At 39.3% G+C, this 19953-nt stretch overlaps 1 protein-coding gene across 1 annotated transcript in view; it reads right to left on the bottom strand.

Annotated features, from left to right (window-relative positions):
• Positions 1–209: 209 nt before the first annotated feature.
• Positions 210–19953, bottom strand: part of LOC133136297 (lipid scramblase CLPTM1L) — a 47663-nt gene continuing 27919 nt past the window's right edge. Inside the window, exons 4-17 of the mRNA XM_061253651.1 lie at positions 12655–12800; positions 12256–12334; positions 12008–12125; positions 11130–11224; positions 5730–5814; positions 5382–5485; positions 5165–5230; positions 2388–2438; positions 2076–2158; positions 1954–1988; positions 1778–1833; positions 1642–1686; positions 1339–1454; positions 210–1066 (exon numbers count right to left, since the gene is read on the bottom strand). Coding sequence (XP_061109635.1) covers positions 982–1066; positions 1339–1454; positions 1642–1686; positions 1778–1833; positions 1954–1988; positions 2076–2158; positions 2388–2438; positions 5165–5230; positions 5382–5485; positions 5730–5814; positions 11130–11224; positions 12008–12125; positions 12256–12334; positions 12655–12800 — 1164 coding nt within the window. The 3' untranslated portion in view covers positions 210–981. The remainder of the gene's footprint in view (positions 1067–1338; positions 1455–1641; positions 1687–1777; positions 1834–1953; positions 1989–2075; positions 2159–2387; positions 2439–5164; positions 5231–5381; positions 5486–5729; positions 5815–11129; positions 11225–12007; positions 12126–12255; positions 12335–12654; positions 12801–19953) is intronic.

Raw genomic sequence — 19953 nt, 5'->3', positions numbered from 1 at the left:
CCAGACCAGACCCAGAACCGGACCAGACCAGACCAGAACCAGACCAGAACCAGACCCAGAACCATAGTTGAATAGTGGAAAGAATTACAGCAAAACTACTCACAGGAATTTATTTAACCCATAGAAAAATCAGCAGGTTCCCCCTGCAATGTATAGTCAGATGGGAATTGATGTATAGAGCCTTTGAAAGAAATGGAAAATAGAAGCTGTTCTACCTTTATACTCAAGACAGTATTTTATTTTGAAGGAAAAGCCATAATGTAAAAGCTAATTAACATACAAATTGACACAAGGAACATGAATTTGACACAAATAAGTAGGAATTCTCCAGAGACAGGTCCCTTTGGATCTCTGATCAGTTTTCTTTCCCCAAAATCCCAAAATCAGTTATTTGGAGCTTTCAGTAGTCATGAATGTTGATGCCAAATATGAAAAGAAGTTATTATCCATTCAAAAATTGCAAAACAAGTACATTCAGTTCCCTCTAACAACAAAAAAATCACATTATCTTCATTGTATTTGGCACCATCTTAATTTTCATTTCGCAATACTGTGCCACATAAAAGAAAATTATCTCTGCAAGGTCAGGAAATATTGCTACACACATTTTAAAAGAACACATTCATGTATGAACTCAGGGTCCAAAAGAACAGTGAGTGCCTCATGCTGGAACAGGTGAGCAGGTGCAGGTGGCAACGGCTTCTTCATGCTTCTACAGCTTGCGATTAAGGCCACAGACACTGTTAAGCAATGATAAGCAGACCGAAAAGCCTATCCTGGGATGGGTGAAGTCCGGGGGAGGGGGGGCTTAGAAGCACTACATTTTCTCAATTCTCTTTGTCAACTTTGAAAGAAATGCCAAAACTTGATCAATGTCCATGCTCCCCTCAGAAGCAAAACTCTTCTATCGCTGCGGATATTCAAAATGGATAACACTGCTTTCCTGTTTCCTTTTGCTTGCATCATTTCAATCTGGTAGTTTTAGTCTTTGTGGGTTTTCTCTTTGGGCTTCTTATCGAAAGAAACTCCATATTCATTGACTCTGCTCTTGTCTACAGGATAAAGCCTATAAAGAGAAAAGTCAGTCAAAAGTCAGTCTAGATGCTTTAAATAGACATCAGCAAATGTGTTCTTTTATGACATACAATAGAACAACAAAAAATATTTAAGGATTCTGTATTATTCAAAAGACTGCTACACCACTTGTATATGCCGAACAGTATTTTTAAAACAGATGGCTGTTTTACAGCACTACAACACACTGACGTTGACCTCCATACTAACAACTACAGCATTTATCATGGTGATAAATAACAAATAAACTGTTGTTTGACTGACCATCTCTGGTACAGGTAAACAAGGAACACAACGTCATCTCGGAAGCAGGCCAGACGGTGAGAGGTGGGCATGGTGATGATGAAGGCAAACACATCGTCAATGAAGGTATTGAATGCCTAGGAGACATGAGGGACAGTTAATGCCACCAGATTCCAGAATCATCACCACTGTTTTGTATTCCATGCTGTATAAATATGGTAATGACAGTGATTGTAGTATTTAGCAAAACCAAAAGGACCTCATGCTTTTGCTAAATACTACAATCACTGAATCATTACCATATTTATGCAGATCTGTACTTACTTTGTACATGAATGCCTTCCAGGGTAAATGGGCCACTGACTTCAACTGTTCAAATGAGAGAATAATTAATGTTAAAAACCACCACTACAAGTTCAGTTTTTCACCTGTACAATGTTTGGTTTATGGAAAAACCCACCTTGTAGTTCACAAAAAGTTGAGGTAGCATAAAGAGGAATCCAAATGCATAAACTCCTGTTAGCAATGAGAGAGAATACATGAATAATCATTCAAACCTTTATTTTGAGAACATTCTGAAACTACTTTTGATTTATTTTATGGTGACCACAGTAGTGACAATACAACCAGTCTTACCATTGACCAAACTGTTGATCAACCAGGAGTACCAACTGTTGATGAAACAAAGAAGCTTTCAAATAAACTGACAAGGGCAGCTTTATGAATCAATAAAACCACATACAGGAGTACTTACTAACCTTTTGTATTTTACATAAATCAGAGAGTATACAGCTCCTGCGATACACATGGGGTACAGCAGGTATGACAGGTATTTCATTGCCTGCAAAAAAAAGAAGTTTTTTTTAACATTTTTTGTAAATGTGCCAGCTTATGTGATGAGTCACTTTTTAATGTTACACAAGCAGAATAAAAAACAAGGGAATCTTCGCTGTAATTGTAAACTAGGATGAGGATCACACAATACCCACGGGTAGCTGTACTGTATATAGAGATTGACTGTTTGCCTCAAACCGTTTGTTTCACCCCCTTTTCCTTTTTTCCTTCCTCACCAGTGTATCATATTCCTCCGTTCTCCTCTCAGATTCATCTGATTTTCCAAACTGTGGAGAGAACGCACATTAGGACACGTAATGAATATGAAAATAGGGAGCTTTTTAGACCTTTTCACATTAAAGTGCCAAACTCCAGCCACAAATCATTGTTTTTCACCTTAATTAATCTCTTTGAGTCACTAAAACGTCAGTCGACAACAAACAAAGTGCAGAACCCCACCCCAAGCAATGATGTTGCCCAGATTCCTTTTCCCTCATTGTACTGACTTGTTTCTGAAATTTTAGCAAAGGCTACAGATGACTAACAATACAAACCTCTAAATCTCTTACATTCAAAACACCCCTAAACACTAAAAAATTATAGAGGAGTTATCTTAATGGCATCCTCACTTCAAATCAGAGATTGGTAATATTTAAATTACATGCATTTGAAATACGCATTTCACAGATTGTAAGCTTGTAAAAACATTTATATGACATGGACCGTAATCTATCCATATATTCAAAATAATCCAAATACATCCTGGCCTCCCTCTAATAATTGTTTTATATTTAAACAAAGCCTATTTTATATTTAAACAAAGCCTATCTTTTACTTCATCTGCTTCCATAGATTCCAGCGTTTTTCAGTTTGTGTATTGTGGGACTGTGTGCTGCCGCACTTGTTTCTGTCTCCCCTACAGGTAGAGAAGATGATGTCACTGTCCAATTTGGAGATTAACAGTTGTGTTCAAGAAAATAGCAGTACAATATCAGTATCCTGATGAACCACTGTTATTAGTAGTAGTGATATTTCTGCATGGCAAATAATTTACTTGTACACTGTACACTGCTTGTTCTGAGTAATTGACTCATTCATTGAAAGCGTGTTCAAAACAATAGCAGGAGTTTAATTAGAGAATTCATTCATTCTGTTAAAAAACAGGTGTCATTAATAGTCCTTTATTAAAGAAGGGAAGCAAATGTTTCACACATTGTTATAAAATGATTTCCTTCTGAATTGCTAAGTAAAATGGGCCATTCCAAACATTGTTCGGAGGAAAAATCAAATATTGATTTGATTCAGATTTTCCTTCTGTTCATTCACTTCTTCTGTTCATGCATTTTGTTAATTGATAAAAATAAACTATTAACATTTCTGTTTTTTAAAGCATTCTAATTTTACAGCATTTTTTCACACCTGCCTAAAATTTTTGTACAGTACTGTAATTTGTTCATCCTGGGCTGAATGACCTGTTTCTAGGTGCCAGAAGTTGGTTGACTCAACGCAGATGTGCAGCAGTTTTCAAAAACAATGGTTATGCAACTAAATATTAGTTCATTCATTTAAAGTGAAGTTAAATCTTGAAAAAACTTCTTCAGTTTATACAGTAAGAGTTTGAAGATAAAAATGTCGACACTGCCATTTTTTTGAACAGATTAATATTACTTTTCTTTGCTTCCTGTAAAAGAATAACGCAGACTTGATCAAATTTGTTAATGCTTTGATTTGGAATTGAATGTATAATGTTTCCACTACATTTGAAATATGGAACTTAAAAGCTATTAAAAAATATTTGCACTTTATTCACTTTTTCTAATGCACTGCTATTTATTTGAACACAACTGTACGTTGGGGGACGCTCTCCAGATGCACAGAGCTGCATGACGAGCCTTCCATTGGAGATTGGGTTGTTAAATTGTCCCAAAACATTTATTGTCCGATCGGCCATTGTTATTCTGGACTTTTTCACCTTTCATTACGGTTTTGGAGACTTGTAGTGATGCAGAACAATGGCTTTTCAATGCCACGTCTAAAAAAGGTTCAGTCCACGTGCATTTATTTACAATCATAACAGAAACAAACAAAATCATACAAGATTGAAGTTATTTAACCAAACGAGATCCCACAGGTAATTACAGGAACAGTCAAAGACATGTTCCATGCATGTCTTCAATACACTTTACACAGGGCAGGGTAAATTGTCAAAAAGTGTTTTCCCTTCCCCTTTACAGAGCCACTGGTTACTCTGACCTAAATGAGTAATATAAGTTTGATGTTGACTTGGTATGAAATCATTTTTTTAATTATAACCTCTTATAATTTACGGAGTAATATATTCCTGTACTTTATCCTGTCCATTATTTTTTGTATCTCCGCTTGCCGAAAAAGGAGTGCACGTCAATCTAATGAAATATATAGTAAAATTAAAAAAAAATTGCAGTCTTTTTAGTAGGAGACCAATACTATCAATGTGTTGAATGACCCTTAAGATACACAGTGCTCTTTTTCTGGCAATAAAAAGAGCCCAAAAAAAAAGAAGAAGAAAAAAAGGAAAAAAGAAATCACTATGGCAATCGCCACCTAGGCATGAATCGACAATTTGCGGAGTCGATCATCGTTTCATCCATACATGCAGGATCGTCAGTACAACCCTTTAAGTGATGCCTGTTTTGAAAAAGCGGGACTGTAGCGGAGCGCTGCTTTAAAAAAGATGCAGACCTATAAATATTTAAGTGCATCTTTTTATGTCAGTCTACGTCCGACTTCCGACCAATATTTGGACTGGAATGAAAGAAAACTCCAAGCGGACTGTCATATGGATTTTACTCAAGAGTGGCTTCCGTCCAGCCACTTTACCATAAAGGCCTGATTAATGGAGTGCTGCTGACATGGTTGTCCTTCTGGCAGGTTCTCCCATTCCTCAAGAATCCAACTTTTAAATATGAAAGCAACTGAGCCTAATCCTAAAAAGCTTGCATCTCTGTTGGGATGGAAAGAACAATTAACTCACCAGGAATGTTGGTTTTACTCCGTTCCACAGAACTTGTATTTTGAAGGCCTTCTTCACCTTCCACACCTGTGGAGGGTTACAGTGGAACAAAAAAAAAAGTCCTGACAATAATCAAACTGGGAAAAAGAAAAAATATTTAAGTTATGAAAATAACAAAAAACAGCTTCTGATGCGTGCGTAGTCATATAGGCTTTGTTGTGCCATCTGCATACTGTACCTCAATGACTGATCCTACTCCAGCAGGGACAAGCACTAGTAAGCTAGTTTGTTCATCCACCAGGTACAAGAAAATCACAATTGTGCTGAAACACCGCCATAGCACTGAGAGACAGGTGAAACAAGAAAATTAAGCCTTTCCAGCTGGCGTAAGTAAACATATCAAGAAAAAATTGATAATGGACCATTGCATTTTATCTTGAGAAGGGGCAATGTATTGGATTAATTAAAAACACTCTTTAGAAATGAAAACCTTTCTGTGCTTAAGGTATTATAACTTAAACAGCATTTGAAGGACATTTCCGTCATTAGTAAATATGATTTAACTGCTTGAGGCCACTTGACTTACCTGCCTTGCTAGACATTCCCACCATACTTTTCTTTTTTTTCCAAAAACTGATGTCATTTTTGAAGGCAAGGAAATCAAACAAGAGCTGCAAAACAACCAGATTTATTAATATCCATATTAATATACGTGGTACAATTTCTGTTCTTGTTTTTGTGTCTTTTAAAAAAAATTTTTTTAATCAGATTTTTTCCCTTTTTCTCCCAATTCGGTAGCCAATTGGACCCCGTCTGATTCAATTAGAGCTAGTATTAGATACACCGCCCACACCCCGTCCCTCAGCGGCCGGCAGGAGAGCGACACGCCTTCTTCAAGCCGTCTCGTCTCACAAGTCGTGACCGTGATTCTGAGGCGTTCGAGGTGCTTGTTTGTGCGGCGATCTACTAACCCTGCCAAGTCCCACCCTCTGGAGCAGCCAATTATTGCTGCTCCACGTGAGCCGGCCAAACTTGGCTTTTGGCAAGACCAAGAATCGAACCCCGGTCCCCGGTGTGCAACTGCAGCAAACTGCAACCGCAAGATGACCATTAGCCTGTTGTGCCACCTTTCTGTTCTTCTGGCTTCTCAGCCTTTTCTGATTAGACTGGTGCATTTGATCGCTTCATTAGTGCAGGCATAAGAAAGCTTTCAAAACTAGTCCTGAATCTAGGCTTTTGGTTCCCTTTGGAGACACTAGCGTATTTCAACATGAGGACTGTCATTTGACAGGAGCTGGGCAAATGACAGTCAAGGAAGCCATTATGAGGCTGAGAAATAAGGAAGAAAAAAGAAACGGGCAACGTTGAGAACCGTAGATGCAGTGGTCGGCCAAGGAAACTTAGTGCAGCAGATGAAAGACACATCATGCTTACTTCCCTTCGCAATCAGAAGATGTCCAGCAGTGCCACGAGCTCAAAATTGGCAGAAACCAATGGGACCCAGGTGCACCCATCTATAGTGCGGAGAAGTCTGGTCAGAAGTGGTCTTCATGGAAGAATTGCGGTCAAAAAGCCATACCTCTGACATGGCCAAACTCAACTATGCACGAAAACACAGGAACTGGGGTGCAGAAAAAAGGCAGCAGGTTCTCTGGACTGATGAGTCAAAATCTGAAATATTTTGCTGTAGCAGAAGGCAGTTTGTGCAAATGGAGAAGTACATGCAGATATTTATCCAATATGCAATACCATCAAGGAGGCAACTGATTGGCCCCAAATTTATTCCGCAGCAGGACAACGACCGCAAATATACAGCCAATGCCATTAAGAACTATCTTCAGCATAAAGAAGAACAAGGAGTCCTGGAAGTGATGGTATGGCGGAGTTCCTTCAAAAACTGTGTGCAAGTACAGTACTGTGCAAAAGTTTTAGGCAGGTGTGAAAATATGCCGTAAAATAAGAATGCTTTCAAAAATAGAAATGTTAATAGTTTATTTTCATCAATGAACAAAATGCATGAACAGAAGAAGTGAATGAACAGAAGAAAAATCTAAAATCAAATCAATATTTGGTGTGACCACCCCTTGCCTTCAAAACAGCATCAATTCTTCGAGGTATATTTGCACAGTTTTTGCACCACTCATTCTTGCACCGCTCTCCAGCCCTTCGGCGAACAAACTGCCTTCTGCTACAGCCAAATATTTCACATTTTGTCGTTTAGCCTTGTTTCCACGTCGGAGCTATGCTTTTTGGCCGCAACTCTTCCATGAAGACCACTTCTGACCAGACTTCTCCGCACTATAGATGGGTGTGCACAAGTTTCCTTGGCCGACCACTGTGACAACGGTCCTCAACATTGGCCATTTCTTTGTGCTTCTTCAACAGAGCTTGGACAGCACATCTGGAAACCCCTGTCTGCCTTGAAATTTCAGCTTGGGAGAGACCTTGCTGATGCAGTATGACTACCTTGTGTCGTGTTGCTGTGCTCAGTCTTGCCATGGTGTATGACTTCAAACATTAAGCTTCAGCAACCTCACCTTGGAAGCAGAGTTCTTCACCCAGTTTTAACCCTCCTACACAGCTGTTTCTGTTTCAGTTAACGATTGTGTTTCAACTTACATATTAAATTGATGATCATTAGCTCCTGCTTGGCATAATTGGTTAATTAAAGACCTGACTATATGCCAACAAAATCCCTGACTTTGTGCAATTGTACCTAGAAGAATTGATGCTGGTTTGAAGGCAAAGGGTGGTCACACCAAATATTGATTCCAATTAGATTTTTCTTCTGTTCACTCACTTTGCATTTATTTAATTGATAAAAATGAACTATTAACATTTAAATCTTTGAAAACATTCTTACTTTACAGCATTTTTTCCACACCTGCCTAAAACTTTTGCACAGTACTGGATACCATGAAGAATTGATGCTGTTTGGAAGGCAAAGGGTGGTCACACCAAATTTTGATTTGATTTAGATTTTAATTCTGTTAATTCACTTCTTCTGTTCATGCATTTTGTTAATTGATAAAAAATAAACAATTAACATTTCTATTTTTGAAAGCATTCATATTTTACAGCATTTTTTCACACTTGCCTAAAACTTTTGCACAGTACTGTAGGCTAAACAATAGGCTTTCCAAGAATCAACTGTGTGGAACATCATTACGAAGGAAGAAAACATTGATGAGCTCAGTAATTGCAATGGGGTTGGTAGGCTATGAAAGACCTGTACAGTTGATGACTACATAATTCTCTCCATAATGAATAAAAACCCCAAACACCTGTCTGACAAATCAGAAACACTCTTCAGGAGGCAGGCATGAATATTCCAGTGACTACCCTCCACAGAATACTTCAGAAGTAGATCTACAGAGGCTAACCACTAGTTAGCTCAAAAATAAGGTGAACAGGTTAGTTTGCTAAGTAGTACCGAGTATAAGAGCCTGGAAAAAGCTTGTTGACAAATGAGACCAACATTGACTTCAGAGTAATGGAATGAGCAATCTGTGCCTGGGTGGAGTGTTATAGTTCAGGCATGAATGGCTGCCACAGATGCTGGTTCACAGGCCTTGAAGTAACTGTGGATATCACCAGAAGAATGAATTCTGAACTGTACAGAAGCATGTTATCGCTCAAGTTCAACCAAATGCCTCCAAACTCCATCCAAAACCAAGGCAATGTTCCTGAACATACACCAGTGCTCTTTTCTTAATGATGTTCCAAAGAGTTTGTTTCGATAAGCCTGTTGTTCGGCCTACATTTCCGACTGTTTCTTTCTCAGCCTCATAATGGCTTCCTTGACTTTCACTGGCACAACTCTGGTTATCTTGGCCGCCAAATAAATTTTACACTACAAAACCGGGGTGCCGATTAATGTAGGGTAGCAGTATAACTGCAATAAGTAATCAGTCTCATAAAACTACTGTTATCAGAAATATCTAACCACAAATTTAGTAATTTAATTAAAATAACCAATATCAATTGGTTTTGAATTGTCCAGTGGGATTGTGGGAAATGTGGTTCCTACACCAATAACAAACTCCAATGCCAATCAAAAGCCTAGAATCAAGAATAGATGCTGAAAGCCTTCTTATACCTGCATTAAGGAAGCAACTGAATACACCTGACTACTGGTAATCAGAAACAGCTCAAAAGCCAACTATTCAATAACTTTTTGTCCACTAAAACGGGGGGACTATATCCCACAGTGTGCCAAAGTATCCCTGAGCAAGAAATCTAACGCCCAATTGCTCACAACAAGCTGGTTGGTGCGTTAGTATGTGAGTGTGTGTGTGAATGAGAGGCCTGAATTGTAAACCGCTTTGGATAAAAGCGATACAAAAATTCTGTCCATTTACCACAAAAAGGCATGTAACCCTCAAATTAAAGGTGATAGTTGGCACTTGTTTCATTTCAAATCCAATTTACTGGAGTACAGATCCAAAAGAGCATAAATTATATAACTTATGGACTGCACTGTATACACTCAACAATCACTTTATTAGGTATTTATTAGACTTATTTTTTAAGCGTGAGGTGGATGTTCGGAGAGGGGGAGGTGCCAAGCGGCCTGTGGAGGCTGAACAAAGAGGTCTGGCAGAGGTGTAGGGTCTGATGATTTTTTGTAGGTAAGCTAGGGAAGACCCCTTAACTGCTTAGAAGGCTAGTACCAATGTTTTGAATTTGATGCGAGCCATGACAGGCAGCCAGTGGAGGGAAGTAAGCAGGGGGGTGACGTGTGAGTATTTGGGAAGGTTGAAGACCAGACGAGCTGCTGCATTCTGGATAAGTTGGAGGGGTCTGATGGCGGACGCTGGGAGGCCAGCCAAGAGGGAATTGCAGTAGTCCAGGCGGGACAGAACCATCGCTTGGACCAGGAGCTGGGTCGAGATATTTGCGTTACTGTTACCTTCCTGTCAGCTTTGATCAGTCTGGCCATTCTCCTTTGACGTCTATCATTAACAAGGCATTTCTGTCTTCAGAACTGCTGCCCACTGGATTTTTAGTTTTTTGCACCATTCTTTGCAAACTCTAGAGACTAGTGTGCGTGAAAATCCCAGGAGATAAGCAGTTTCTGAGATACTCAAACCACCCTGTCAGCCACCAACAATAATTCCACAGTCAAATTCATTTAGATAACATTCTTTCCCCATTCTGATGGTTGATGTGAACATTAACTGAAGCACCCGACCTGTATCTACATGATTGTACGCATTGCACTGCTGCCACACAATTGGCTGATTAGATAATTGCATGAATATGTAGGTGTAATAAAGTAAAAATGTTCCTAATAAACTGTTTGCTGAGTGTATATGCATGTTTATTAATTATAATAACATTTTTATTTTTTGACAGAGAAAAACAAGTTCTAGCAGGATGAGTACAAATATGCTAATATTTGTACTCATCTTTTTAATAAAAACTGCCAAATGGATTTTTATGAGATTTTCCCTTCCCTTTCCCTTCCCAAAAGATTTTTCATGTATATTGCACCGTACAAGGGCGGCCTGTAGCATAGTGGTTAAGGTAAACGACTGGGACCCGCAAGGTCGGTAGTTCGATCCCCGGTGTAACCAATATAAGATCAGCACAGCTGTTGGGCCCTTGAGCAAAGCCATTAAGCCTGCATTTCTCCATGGGAGGATTGTCTCCTGCTTAGTCTAATCAACTGTACATTGCTCTGGATAAGAGCTTCTGCCAAATGCCATTAATGTAATGTATACAGGTCCCAGAACAGCAAAACTGGCAATTTTTGTGTTTTGGATGCAAGTGTGGTTCGGACATTATCTAACACGACTGTGCCTCAGTTAATACAGGTCCCAAAAACAGGCAAAAGTGTCCAAAACTTTTGTAAAGCAATGTACATACACAGTTTACAATGAAAACAGCATAAAGTGTGCCAGACCAAGCCATTTACATGATGTAGGAGTCAATACATAAGGTCCAGCAGGAAGTATTCAAGGGAAAAATGACAAGCACTTACATGAAAAGCAGCCACAAAGAATGTCAGTGCCAGGAAGTACAGGTTGGTGTCAACAAAAATACCCTTTATTTCATCTGCATCCTTTTCAGTGAAGCCTAAAGAAAGAAAATTTATCAAACTGTTGCACAGACGGCATTTCAACCGTTTGTCCTTATCAATTTCAAGGTAATCCAAAGCTAAACCTTGCAAAAATAAAATAAAATAAAAAGGTTGTTCCTGCAACCCAGTTTTCTCTTTCATAATTTCACCAGACAAACACTCCCATACTAACAACAAATTAACTAAAAATGTATCACCAGTCTCAATCTCACAATGTACCATATTATCGTTCCACATACATAATTGTGACTCAAGAGCATGTTTCGACTGTGACTTTGTGAACCAAATGCAGCACAATTTGCAGCCTAGCGAGGGTAGGTTGGAATATATATAGTAAATAAGACATCAATTTCACACAGACTAAGACTACAACTAATTATGCTATCAATGAATGGGACTACCTACTAATTGCATTCTGTGCATGAAGCGGAGCTAAAATGCGCTGTTCGAAAATGCTCCATTTAGTGCATCGAAAATCTTCACTGGATGTGGGGAAATTGATGCATCTCCAGGAGCAGATATAGGAGCATATCTAGCACTATAGACAGCACATGATACAATTCTGATTGTGATAGTCCAAGATGTCGCAAGGATATTCTGTGAAAGGCAAGACATCATACTCGTACTGTGATGGACAATGTCAATTGAAATAGTGTGATTCTTGTTGTAAAGATTCTCTCAATGCATCTTTGATGCCTATTACGGGATAAAAGGCTCAGTACATCTGGCCCATCGTGTGCAAAGGGTAAACTTTTATTTAGTGAATGCATATAGCTCACCAAATTGCTGTAGGGAGTACACTGCATCTTGCATGTGGATCCAAAAGCGGAGTTTTCCCAGGGAAATTGTGTCATAGGACACAGTGAGGGGAAGTTCAGTTGTACTGCTGTTGAATTCCTGCAACATATCACAAAAGCAAAAACCGTATTAAAGGTAATATTCATGAAAACTTCAGACAAATGTGAGCTTCTACATTTGTAGCTATGCTGGAACATCGAACATTTTTCAGAACACAAATTTAACATACCATCAGGTCTTTAACTCGGTTGCTAAGCTCATCAACAAACAGCAGAGGGAGATACATCATTTTCTTTCCACTCTGAAACCTGTGGCAAACACAAACAAGTATATACTGAACACATCGATCACACACATATACACACAGACCAATTCATTTTTTGGGGTTTCAACAAAGATTTCCTACAGATTAAAATTGTGGCTTTGCATACATTTAAAACACCAACTCCCTTTAATACCTGCTCTACTTTAAAGTGTACTTTTGCATACATTTAGGGAAGGCAGGGCTCAGGGGACATGGCTCCTTCTGTATGTGAACATGTAGTCAGCATATCCAGTATCTCTGTATGACTGCAAGAAACGAATAACACTAATAACATTGTGCATGGCGTGCCAGTTGAAGACCTACACTCGAAGGTAGCGATGCACATCACTGGGCAGGGCCTCCCTGTCAAAGGTGAAGTCCTCTGTCACGATGTTCAAAGTGAGACGGGATCGCCAATGTGACACTGGCCTCTTGGTTGGAGTGTCACCAGTGGCCCTCTGCTGATCCGACTAATGCAGAGATAGTGTACGATGACAAGCAAGTATTCAGACCCCTTCACTTTTTGCACACTTTATGGTGCTGTAGATTTAAATGGATACAATTACCATTTACCAATTACCAATTACCATCAATCTATACTCAATACCCCATAATGACAAAGTAAAAATATGTTTTTAGAAATGTTTGCAAATTTATTGAAAATCTGAAACTAAAGTCTCTCATTTACAGACCATTTGCTGTGGCAAACAAAGACCATTTCAGCAGCACTCCATCAATTAGTGGCCTTTACGGTTGAGTGGCTAGACGGAAGCCACTTATGAGTAAAAAGCACATGAAAGCCCACTTGGAGTTAGCCAAAGGGCATTTAAAGGACTGAGAGCATGAGAAAAAAAAATCTATCAAATGGTAGACATGGACCCAAAAAAACAATTTTTATTAAATATTTACCCTGTGTACTAACAATAAGACCTAAACTTTACTGGACATGGTATATTTGTGGCCTCTCATATTTTTCATGTGGTTCCCACAAATAAGTGCCACTTAAACATCATCACAAACAATGGAATTGCCAATATTTTGAAAGGCCTTCAGTATCAAAGTTTTTCTTTGAGATTAAAGTAAATTGATTACTTTACCATAGTTACCATCTGTCAAGAGAAACTTTGCATTATGTTTTTCCAGTACATTGCCCCAAAGATTGGTCTAGTCCACATGTAATGTCAGTCACGAAAAACATACATGTATTTTATTGCATAGCCTTCCATCATGTTTTTTTTGTGCCTTTCATAATTATCTTACTAGAGGATATAAGTAACTTGCCCATATCAAACAAAACCCCAGGTGAACTATGTGCTGACAAGGCAGGTGTTGAAATATGCAACGTCAGTCACATGTAACGTCAGTCATGCAATTTATTTGAAGTTGGTAAAAAATTTGTTTTGATAACTTTTTAAAATTTCCGTAAGATGTCGAAATGTTCTGTCATGTTAATACTGCTTGTCAACGTCAGCTAGTTTGTCAATCTAGAGACAATCGGTCGAGTCATACACAAAATGTTCTTTTTCTACCTCAATAATAAGGCGCTCGTCATCCATTTGTGCTTGATGTTTTGGCAGGGAGAAAATGTGTTAGAGGCTGACGACACCTGTAGTACATGCACGTTCATGTAGCCGACGTGAAAAAGAAAAAAACAGGCAGAACAACTACATTTCTCATTAAAATCAATTCACTATATGGGAATGAATGTGCGCATCAACCATCGATTGGATGCCATTTAGATCTCTTATACTTAACTCGACCAACCAAAGCTGCAAAACAGAGATATTCAACCCAAAAACTATGTTTTAAAGAAGAGATGATGATTAATACCAGTTACGGGTACTGTAAATATGGTGGACTACTTCAAACAAGATGTACCACTGGGCAGGCTGCTGAGGATTCAAAGAAATATTCTCTTTGAATCAACAACCAAATAGATTCTTTTCAATTATGTGTTTTGTTACTTTCTAGTAACGAATGCTTAATCAATGCTGAACCCAGGTACGACTGAAATTATCTTCATTCCTGCCCTTACCTCCCCCCATTAGGATATCTCCATTTCCCTAGGGCAGGGGTCGGCAACCCTGGTCCTGGAGAGCCATGTGCTGGCTTTCGTTGTTACTTGGCATTAATTGATCAATGAAAGCCATTGATTACACAGTTAACTCACCTCACCTGGTTTCTTGGGTCTGAATCGGTTGCTTATTTTAAGGTGGAGACGAAAGCCAGCACAGGGTTGCCGACCCCTGCCCTAGGGGATACCTCAATGACGCCATCACCCTATACAAGGAACCTCAGCGTGGTCATGGGCAACAGACTGTCCCTCTCTTGAGAAAATTGCGGCAGTGACCTATACAACATCCAGAGAATCCACCCCTTTCTCACCCCCTACTCGACCCAGTGCCTGGTCCAAGCGATGGTTTTGTCCCGATTGGACTACTGCAACTCTCTCCTAGCTGGCCTCCCAGCATCCACCGTCAGATTCCTCCAATTTATCCAGAATGCAGCAGCTCGTCTGGTCTTCCCAAATACTCTCATGTTAGCTCCCTGCTTACTTCCCTCCACTAGCAGCCTGTCATGACTCGCATCAAATTCAAAACATTGGTGCTAGCCTTCCAAGCAGTAACGGGTCAGCTCCAGCTTACCTCCAAAAGATCATCAGACCCTACACGCCTGCCAGACCTCTTTGTTCGACCACCACAGGACGCCTGGCGCCTCCCCCTCTCCGCACTTCCACCTCCCGCTCATGACTACGGTCTGTTCTGGCTCCACAGTGGTGGAACGAAGCTGCACCACTCCCCGTCCCTCCCTACCTCCATGTAAACCTTAACTGTTGTCTTTACCTGTGTAAAAAATTCTAATGATCAAACAGGCCCTAGTCCTTATCTCTGCTGTACAGGTAGCAGTTGAAATTGTACTTCCGTCGAGGGTCTTCTAGTGCACTTATCCCTAGTTATGGGTATGTACTTTGTTGTACGTCGCTCTGGATAAGAGTGTCTGTGATCATGCCAAATTCATACTGTGTGTCTATTTTACAAAAAAAAGGCTATATTATATAAACTATTCAACAAAATAACTTGTGGCAGGCTAATTAATTTGGTGTTGGTATTATTTTCTGATATGCAAAGAGTGCTGCTGGGAAATGGGTTTTTTGTGAAATATCTTGATCATGTGTTGGTAGCTAGTCTAATGCATAAAATATTAAGCAACTAAATATGTAGCTGCCTGGTTTGAGCAAGTATGTTTCTAATTTCATGCTCAGCAGACTTTATGATTTTTCAAAATTCAGAAGATAGAGGCAAATTGTAAATGGTAAATGTCCGCCTTTATATAGTGCCTTTATCCAAAGGGCTGTACAAATGATGCTTCTCACTCATTCTCTTCTCATTCAGTCACATTCAATTGATGCTTCTCATTCACTTCCCATTCACATATACACTCACACCAACAGTGATTGGCTACCATGCAAGGCACCAACCAGCTCGTCAGGAGCAATTGGGGGTCAGGAATCTTTTATCTACGGTCTAAATCTGTATCCAAACATCAATTATTGACACTAAACTGCTAAATCCACCTTTCTTGATTGATTTTTGACTAATGCTCCACACAAACTCAGCTACGGCAGTATTTCCAAATGATGTCAGTGATCACTGCGTCATTGCCACAGTAAGAAATATGAAATCCCAAAATTGAAACCATACGTCATCCACAAACGGAATGTTAAAGGATTTGTTGTTCAAGCCTTTTTAACAGATTTATATGAAGATGATTGGGAAAAGGTTATTTCAATTACCAATGTTGAAAATGCATGGTCCTATTTTCAGTCTCTCTTTCTAGAAATATCCAACGTTCCTTTCCGCAAAATACAGAATCAAATGTAGAGATAATCCTTGGTTTTCTGATGACCTTTCAGAACTTCTTCATAGGAGAGATTTGGCCTGGGCAGCTGCTAGGAGGTCTCAGAGCACACGTGACTGTAATAATTTTAGGTGCCTGAGAAATCAGTGTACTTCCATAAATGTATAAAAGTTAATTTCAGACTCCTAACGGACAAGAGAGGAATTGCAGCAACAAAATTTCCACAACAAAAACCACAACACTGTTCCCACAGTCTATGAATATAACGTGTAAGCATTATTATACAGTTCAGTGTTCTCATGCACTGTTTTTGAAAGCTGACTGACAAACGCAACAGAGTCGGTCGTCTTTTCATCGTGTTCTATTAAGAAAATGTTCGCCGAACAGGTGACTTTATGAAATCTTGACTTTGGTGTGCTACACAACACTATTATATTTTTTGACTTCTTGAAGTTCACTTTAGCTAACCAACTATATTATGAGCAAGCAACTTATTTGGCTATGTAACAAACGATGCAACTGTAACTTACAGTTTGAGCTAAACATGGATGATTGAACACGTAAAGAGATAAAAGGAACGTGTAGTTTCCCAAATTGCACTTCAGACAAGCGATCACTGAAACTCTGTATACTACTGCTTATCTAGTTAGAAAACAATACCAGTTCGCTATCAGTAACAACAAGCAAATTATCTATTACTAGTTAGCTTCCCAAATTTACAAATATCCACCTTAGGTACAACACTTGTGCCTATATTCTATCGCAAGTGGATATTTGTAAATTTGTCAAGCTAACTACAGCTAATTTGCTTGTTGCTACTGATAGCAAATTGTTTAATAACTAGATATGTAGTCTTTGCATGGATAATAAGCAATAGTATACAGAGTTTCAGTGATCGCTTGTCTGGAGTGCAATTTGGGCAGCTACACAAACAATCAGAATAAGCTTTATCCAAAGCGCTGTACAATTGATGCTTCTCCATTCACCCATTCATACACACGCTCACACACCGACGGCGATTGGCTGCCATGCAAGGCCCCGACCAGCTCGTCAGGAGCATTTGGGGATTAGGTGTCTTGCTCAGGGACACTTCGACACAGCCCGGGCGGGGGATCGAACCGGCAACCCCCCAACTGCCAGACGACTGCTCTTACTGCCTGAGCCATGTCGCCCCCAGGATGGGGATCATTCAGGATGACTTGTGCAATTTGGAACTGGTTTTGAATGCAAATAAGACTGAGTTAAAAGTATTTTCTAAAGCTAGGATTCACCCAACTAAGTAAATTAATAGAGCAGGTAAATACATACAAGTACTTCAGATTTCATTTGGACTGCCAACTTTCTTTCACAAGTCATGTCAAAAAACTTAAAATGAAATTGGGTTTATTTTATAGAAACAAAGCATGTTTTTCTTTTATGCTAAAAACAACTTGTAATGGCCTTAGCCCATATCATTGCTGAATTTATACAGCTGTCCTAAGTCAGCTCCCACTGTATTTCAGTTCTTTGCTAGAGTGGACAAACACACATTTATACACATTGAGATCACATGACTTCCAAAAGTATGTACTGTCTTTGGTTAATATAACTTAATATAGATAGATACCTTTAGAAAATATTAAACGGCTTATTGGCGACACTGTGCACTGTATGCATATTCTCTATGTTCTTCAGTGTCATGCTGCTTTGTCTGTTTTATTTGTTCTATTTTAAGCCATTTTGGCCAGGACTCCCTTGTAAAAGAGAAGTGAATCTCAATAGGACTATTTCCTGGTAAAAAAGAAAAAGAAAAAGTCACATAAAAAAAAAAATATATATATACATATATATATACATACACACACACACACAGACAGGTCCATAAATACTGGGACATCGACACAATTATCCTCTTTTTGGCTCTATACACCACCACAATGGATTTGAAATGAAATGAACAAGGTATGCTTTAACTGCAGACTTTCAGCTTTAATTTGAGGGTATTTACATCCAAATCAGATGAACGGTGTAGAAATTACAACAGTTTCTATATATGCCTCACACTTTTTAAGGGACCAAAGGTAATGGGACAATTGGCTGCTCAGCTGTTCCATGGCCAGGTGTGTGTTATTCCCTCATTATCTCATTTACAAGCAGCAGATAAAAGGTCTAGAGTTCATTTCAAGTGTGATATTTGCATTTGGAATCTGTTGCTGTCAACTCTCAATATGAGATCCAAAGAGATGTCACTATCAGTGAAGCAAGCCATCATTAGGCTGAGAAATCAAAACAAACCCATCAGAGAGATAGCAAAAACATTAGGTGTGGCCAAATCAACTGTTTGGAACATTCTTAAAAAGAAAGAACGCACCGGTGAGCTCAGCAACACCAAAAGACCTGGAAGACCACGGAAAACAACTGTGGTGGATGACAGAATAGTTATTTCCCTGGTGAAGAAAAACCCCTTCACAACAGTTGGATCAAGAACACTCTTCAGGAGGTAGGTGTATGTGTGTCAAACAATCAAGAGAAGACTTCACCAGAGTGAATAGAGAGGGTTCACCACAAGATGTAAACCACTGGTGAGCCTCAAAAACAGGAAGACCAGATTAGAGTTTGCCAAACAACATCTACAAAAGCCTAAACAGTTCTCGAACAAAATCCTATGGACAGATGAGACAAAGATCAACTTGTACCAGAATGATGGGAAGAGAAGAGTATGGAGAAGGAAAGGAACTGCTCATGATCCAAAACATACCACCTCATCAGTGAAGCATGGTGGTGGTAGTGTCATGGCGTGGGCATGTATGGCTGCCAATGGAACTGGTTCCCTTGTATTTATTGATGATGTGACTGCTGACAAAAGCAGCAGGATGAATTCTGAAGTGTTTTGGGCAATATTATCTGCTCATATTCAGCCAAATGCTTCAGAACTCATTGGACGGCGCTTCACAGTGCAGATGGACAATGACCCGAAGCATACCGCGAAAGCAACCAAAGAGTTTTTTAAGGCAAAGAAGTGGAATGTTATGCAATGGCCAAGTCAATCACTTGACCTGAATCCGATTGAACATGCATTTCACTTGCTGAAGACAAAACTGAAGGGAAAATGCCCCAAGAACAAGCAGGAACTGAAGACAGTTGCAGTAGAGGCCTGGCAGTGCATCACCAGGGATGAAACCCAGCGTCTGGTGATGGCAATGCGTTCCAGACTTCAGGCTGTAATTGACTGCAAAGGATTTGCAACCAAGTACTAAAAAGTGAAAGTTTGATTTATGATTGTTAGTTTGTCCCATTACTTTTGGTCCCTTAAAAAGTGGGAGGCACATATACAAACACCGTTCACCTGATTTGGATGTAAATACCCTCAAATTAAAGTTGAAAGTCTGCAGTTAAAGCATATCTTGTTCGTTTAATTTCAAATCCATTGTGGTGGTGTATAGAGCCAAAAAGAGAAGAATGGTGTCGATGTCCCAATATTTATGGACCTGACTGTATGTATGTATACATATATATATATCCTAAATCCACAGAAGAACTGTGACTAGTTCTCCAAGATGTTTGGAACAGTCTACCTGCCGAGTTCCTTCAGAAACTGTGTGCAAGTGTACCTAGAGGAATTGATGCTGTTAATATTTACATCTAGATAAAAAACACACCTTTACAATCAGGCTTATAATCAGTTATTGCTTAGAGGGGTGACATCATAAGTAGTGTTTCATTCATTCATGGTTGCCAGATAAGGCTAGTAGTTATTTAGAAATCCATATGGAACCGGTGGCACTG

This window comes from Conger conger, chromosome 9, assembly GCF_963514075.1.
Source record: "Conger conger chromosome 9, fConCon1.1, whole genome shotgun sequence".
NCBI classification, from domain to species: Eukaryota; Metazoa; Chordata; class Actinopteri; order Anguilliformes; family Congridae; genus Conger; species Conger conger.
The sequence above is the reverse complement of the archived record's forward strand: the minus strand, read 5'-3'. Positions and strand labels throughout refer to the sequence as shown.